Genomic DNA, 6172 nt, shown 5'->3' with positions numbered 1-6172 from the left:
TGTATATATATATATATATATATATATATATACAGTGAGGAAAATAAGTATTTGAACACCTGCCAATCAGCAACAGTTCTGGTCCTCAAAGACCTGTTAGTCCTCCTCCACTTCTTATTCTAAATGAGAAGCACCTGTTTGAGGTCGGTAGCTGCATGAAGACACTTGTCCACCCCACACAGTCAGTAAGACTCCAACTACTAACATGGCTAAGACCAAAGAGCTGTCCAAAGACACAAGAGACTAAATTGTAGACCTCCACAAGGCTGGAAAGATCTACGAGGCAAGTGCCAAGCAGCTTGGTGAAAAAAGATCAACTGTTGGAGCAACTATTAGAAAATGGAAGAATCTAAACATGACAGTCAATCTCCCTCGGACTGGGGCTCCATGCAAGATCTCACCTCGTGGCGTATCAATGATCCTAGGAAAGGTGAGGAATCAGCCCAGAACTACATGGAGGAGCTGGTCCATGACCTGAAGAGAGCTGGCACCACTGTTTCCATGGTTACTGTGGGTAATACACTAAGACGTCATAGTTTAAATCATGCATGGCACGAAGGTTCCCCTGCTTAAATCAGCACACGTCCAGGCCCGTCTTAAGTTTGACCAGGACCATTTGGATGATCCAGAGGAGTCATGGGAGAAAGTTCTGTGGTCACATGAGACCAGAATAGAACTTTTTGGTCTTAATTCCACTCAGTGTGTTTGGAGGATGAAGAATGATGAGGACCATCCCAAAAACACCATCCCTGCTGTGAAGCATGGGGGTGGAAGCATCATGCTCTGGGGGTGTTTTTCTGCACATGGGACAGGACGACTGCACTGTATTAAGGAGAGGATGACCGGGGCCATGTATCGTGAGATTTTGGGCAACGACCTTCTTCCCTCATTTAGAGCATTGAAGATGAGTCGTGGCTGGGTCTTCCAACATGACAATGACCTGAAGCTCACAGCCAGGAGAACCAAGGAGTGGCTCCGTAAGAACATATCAAGGTTCTGGAGTGGTCCAGCCAGTCTCCAGACCTGAACCCTGTAGAAAATCTTTGGAGGGAGCTCAAGCTCCGTGTTTCTCAGTGACAGCCCAGAAACCTGGTGATGTAGAGAAGATCTGTGGAGGAATGGGCCTCAGTCCTGCTGCAGTGAACCTGGTGAAGAACTACAGGAAACATCTGACCTCTGTCACTGCAAACAAAGATACTGTACCAAATGTTAACAGTGATGTTCACAGGTGTTCAAATACTTATTTGCAGCAGTAACACACAAGTAAATTATTTAAAAATCATACGTTGAGATTTCAGGATTTTTGTTTAGATGATGTCTCACAGTGGACATGAACCTCAGAAGAACATTTCAGACCCTCCGTGACTTGTTAGTGGGAGAACTTGTGAAGTCGCACGGGGTTCAAATACGATCTCCAGTGATAAACGAGGGACTTCTGTACATGAATGTTTGTGTTCGGTGTCCTGAGACGACTCCTCTTGTGATTTGTTGCTTTATAAATAAAGTGAATCGTGTCGCTCGTCATCTATTTTCATTCAGTCTTTATTTCCACAGGCTGGTCTCACTGAGCCTCGAGGACTCGTTTCCAACAGAGAGCTCCTTTCAACAACGAGCAGAGGAGGAGCAGACGACAACAATCGTGTAAAATGAGGAGTAAATAAAAAATGATAAAAACAAACGGCTCCATGGTTCCTGTTGTCAGACTGTCTCTGCGGTCACTGGTGATTATGGTTTCACTGGGTGGCACAGTTTAGTGGCGTCTTTGCTGTTACTCTGAATGTCGATCAGAACCAGAGGGGTCTTCTGGTGGTTGTCGATGATGTGTGAGACGCTGCTGAAGTACTGCAGGTGGACACGTAAAGACACGTTAGTCACACCGATGCTGCTTTCCATATTTACACACAGTTCAAACCCCCTGGAGCCTCCACCACGTAAGGGTGGTGTAAAAAACACCAAACGATGTCGACCCAACCCTGAAGTTGCAGCCGTACCTCCTCTCCTCTCTTCGCTCGACCCAGAGCGTACTGCTGCGTGGCCGAGATGAACCGGATGGGGATGTTGTACACTCGGCTGTTGTAGAGCACCACCAAGGTGTAGGGCTGCTGCGCATCCTGACCCGAGCTGTTCCTCACCAGAAACGCTCCGTCCTGAAAGTGGAACAGACCGGCCCAGTTCATCCCAGCACGGACTCAGGAGGGAAACAATCGTCAGAGCTCTCCCTAACAGGAGTCGGACCTTATTGGATCGAAGCAGCGCGTCGTCTGCAGTCCTGCGGTCACACGCCGCAGCAAACCAGGGCTTGTTCCCGACGTCTGCATCCTGCGGGGAGAAACGTCAGGAACACCTTAAAGCACAACTCCGAGTGTAAAAGTCCAGTGAATGGTTTTATATCACCTGGTCTTGACTTGTGGATCCTGTGGATCCAGCGTCAGCTGCAGCTCCTCTGTCAGCTGCTTCTGTCAACAACAAGTGGATTTATTTAAGAACAGACTGTTGTCCAACTGGTGGGAAACCAACAATGATCTCTACTTACTGGGCAAGGTAAACTGCAGGAGAGAAAATCTGCAAAACATGAAAAACGTGGGATTATAATCTGCACGTGTTCAATCTAACGTCCGGTCGTGTTGGACGCCGCCTTACTTCTGTCGTTTCAAGTCCAGAGAGGCGGCTTTGGGAGGGGGTTTGGGCTCCGTCTGCACCACAGGAAGGGACCTGCCTTCAGAAACGCACATCCTAAATTTAGCCTGCTTTCTGTTGATCACTTAGTGCGACGTAAACACGTAATCTGCTGTTTTATGAGCTTTCACGCTGCTTTAATGTGAAAAACAGGAAAACAGGAAGTGCTCGTCAACTTACTCTCAAACGCCCTCGGTTTTAAATCTGGTTTCTGCGATAAAAAGTCACATTTGATGGTTTTAAACATCGGAGAATAAACGAGAGCAGATTTATTTCAGAGGAAGCTCCAGGCAACGTGAGAAAAGACAAAGTTCTTCAGAGGGTTCTTACCGGAACCAGCGGTGGCTTTGGTGACCTTCTGCAGAAACAGACAGACGCTCGGTTATTTTTCTGACACACAAACTTTGAGTAAAGACGAGGAACCGGACGAGGTGAGCGCGTCTTACTCTTTGGTTAAAGGTTTGGGTCGGCGAGCAGGACCGGCTGCAGGTTTGTCACCAGAACCTGAAGGAGCGAACGTTCACGTCGAGACGGAAACGTTGCAGTTAATTAAAGAAAAACATTTTCTGTAAAAAAATACTGAAGTCTGCTGAACCGTTAACGCCAAAACAAAAACAGAAGCTAAAATCAGCAAAACAGCCGCAACAAGCTAAACAAAGCTAAAACTAGCAAAACCATGGCAGTCAAACTATAAGCTAAACTGTTGCAAGAAGCTAAAACATATAAGTAAAAGCATAGCAGCAAACACAAAGAACAACAGCTAAAAATCTGCTAAACATGACATTAAAAGCTAAATGCAGCAGAACTTTAAACATAAGCTAAAGTTGCAAAACTGTAGCTAAACCCAAAACTTGGTAGAAATAAATATTATTTGCAAAACTAAAAAATAATAATAATAAAAATATATATAATTTGTGAAACCAGAGCAGTAAACAAACAAAATGAAAGCTAGAATCAGCAAACTGTAGCTAAAAGCTAAACTTAGCAAAACCTCAACAAAAAGTTAAAATCAGCAAAACTGTAGAAAGAATCTAAAATGAGCAAACTTGTAGCTAAAAACTGAAATGAGTGAAACCATAGCTAAAACCTTAAATGAAGCAAAATGGTAGCTAAAAGTTAAACTGTGTGAAACTAGTTAAATGCTAAAATTATTCAGACAGAAGCTAAAAGAAGCACGAGATGACGACAGAGTCAGGAACAAAAAGTTTGAAGGAAGTGAAGAAAGTTTTTCAAAAGATGTTTTTGTAAAACAAAAATTAAAAAAGCTAAATTACTCAGAAAGTATAAAAGTTACAAATACTGACAGTTAGCACACCTTTCCTAACCGAGGTGAATGTTTTGATAAGTGAAGAGCTAAAATATCTCAAAGCACGTAGCTGTAGAACGGACAGAAGAAGCTGTGAACAGGAAAGCAGCTAAAATGTTGCTTCTAGCTCCTGTTCAGCCCAGCTGCCTGTAGATGGAGCTAAAGCTCCTCCTGTGAGTTAAACCGATGAAGACTCACGGTCGTCTGGATCACAGACTTCATATTCGTCCTCACAGCTGGACTCCTGGACCTGAAGGACACGAGGACACGTCAGACTCTGCAACAACAACAACTCAAATCATTCTGCCACACTTGACTTACAGGAAGTGGAGACGCCCTCACGTTCAGCCTAACAGGAAATAAACAAAGTGATGAAAATAAAGAGATTTCAAAATAAATTGTTTTCTGGAGTGGGAGTTTCTACCTGGGGGTGGGCGTCGGCAACGGCCGAGACTTTTCAGCCGGGACAGGAATTAATCTGCGTTAAAGATGAAAAAGATTAAAGTTTATAGCAGTTTCTTATGAGCTGTTCTGGGCAGCTGTGGCTGAGTGGTTAGATGGGAGAGTTGGAGGTTCAATTCCAGCAGCAGTCACATGCTGAAGTGTCCCTGGGCAGGACACTGAACCCCTCATTGTCTCTGATGTGTGTCCCATGTGCTAAAGGTCAGACTAGTCTTTGTGTAGTAGAGTGCTGTGTGATGGGTAGACGAGGCTCAGATTGTTGTAGAGTGTTGATCTGACAGGAAGTCGGTTTAACATTAACTTCCTGTGTCAGACCGCAGATTTAATCTACTCCCAACTCTGGATTAGACCTCTTTCAATCTTTCGGCTGCTCCCTCACAGCGAGCAAACTCACATAAAGGGTTTGGCAACTGTTGTAAACCGAATGTTCTTCCTGGCGCAACCTGGGCTCGAACTCGCAACCTCAAGATGACAAGAGCGCAGCACTGACCTGAGCACGGAGCCGCCGCTGCCTCAGACCAAAAACTAAATCTGAGGAATTAACAGAGGAAGAGAAGCCTGATTCACAAAGTTAGAGTTTTTGATTTCCTGTCGCCAAAAGGCAAAGCTGATGTTTCTGCCTGCGTGTCTGTTAGCAAAATATCACATGAACAATTACCGTAAACAATCTGAAACTGTTGGAAAGGAATGGTTGGATGAGCGTTGTCGTAGCAACCACCAACATGTTTGTAACTAAATGACAGAATCTGGGCCTGAATGTGGAAGCAGCTGAGACTCACAGCTCTGAGGACCACACGTCTTTAGCTCGAACTGTGGAAGGAGGCGGGCGACATGCATTACTTCAGGGACGACTAGGTCTCACGTTAGTATGAACACAAAATAAAACCTACGTTGTCCAACAAAGAAAGTGAAAAAGTATAATCCAAATAATTTTTAGTAAAATCACTTTATGTCAGGCCCCGTGATGGACTGGAGACCTGTGCAGGTGTCCTCGTGTTGGACTGCAGACCTGTGCAGGTGTCCTCATGATGGACTGGAGACCTGTCCAGGTGTCCTCGTGATGGACTAGAAACCTGTCCAGGTGTCTCTGTGATGGACTAGAGACCTGTCCAGGTGTCCTCGTGATGGACTGGAGCCATAAAGGAAGAAGCAGGTAAAGTGGTTGGGTGGGCTTTTGGGTGGATGGATGGCTAATGGATGGATGAATGGACAGATGGATGGAAGGACGGATGAATGGCTGGATAGCTGGCTAGATGAATGGATGGATGGCTGGATGGATGATGGCTGGTTGGATGGATGGCTAGATGGATGGATGGATGTAAGATGATGTATGATTAATTATATCCTGATGCTGCTCAATAATCCAGGTAGAAAAATCTAAAAAAAGTTAAGTCTGGTCCTCTGGAAGTTCAAAAAAAAAAAACAACAACAACAAGAAAAGTAGAAACGTTTCATTTTTCATCCAAAAGACTTTTTCAGATGATGTATGATGATGGATGTATGATGGATGGATGACAGCTGGTTGGATGTATAATGATAGATGTATGATGGATGGATGATAGCTGGTTGGATGTATGATGATGGATGTATGATGGATGGATTCATTAATTCATTCAACCTTTATTTAGACAGGTTAATCCCATTGAGCAATGATGGATGGTGGATGGATGATGATGGATGATGGATGTATGATGGATGATGATGGATGGTGGATGGATGATGATGGAT

The 6172-nt window shown here is 44.5% G+C and overlaps 2 protein-coding genes across 2 annotated transcripts in view; one reads left to right on the top strand and one right to left on the bottom strand.

Moving 5' to 3' along the window:
• The window catches only part of LOC119421085, a gene marked incomplete at its 3' end in the record, with an annotated part of 641076 nt that overhangs the window by 587347 nt on the left and 47557 nt on the right, over positions 1-6172 (top strand).
• blnk (B cell linker) overlaps positions 1720-6172 on the bottom strand; it is a 26787-nt gene continuing 22334 nt past the window's right edge. Inside the window, exons 12-21 of the mRNA XM_037688616.1 lie at positions 4181-4232; positions 3123-3180; positions 3007-3034; positions 2810-2887; positions 2641-2747; positions 2534-2562; positions 2395-2456; positions 2236-2319; positions 1992-2147; positions 1720-1842 (exon numbers count right to left, since the gene is read on the bottom strand). Of these exons, the coding sequence (XP_037544544.1) occupies positions 1726-1842; positions 1992-2147; positions 2236-2319; positions 2395-2456; positions 2534-2562; positions 2641-2747; positions 2810-2887; positions 3007-3034; positions 3123-3180; positions 4181-4232 (771 nt within the window). The 3' untranslated portion in view covers positions 1720-1725. The remainder of the gene's footprint in view (positions 1843-1991; positions 2148-2235; positions 2320-2394; positions 2457-2533; positions 2563-2640; positions 2748-2809; positions 2888-3006; positions 3035-3122; positions 3181-4180; positions 4233-6172) is intronic.

This window comes from Nematolebias whitei, chromosome 1, assembly GCF_014905685.2.
Source record: "Nematolebias whitei isolate Nwh7 chromosome 1, NemWhi1, whole genome shotgun sequence".
NCBI classification, from domain to species: Eukaryota; Metazoa; Chordata; class Actinopteri; order Cyprinodontiformes; family Rivulidae; genus Nematolebias; species Nematolebias whitei.
This window is presented reverse-complemented; position numbering and strand designations above follow the sequence as displayed.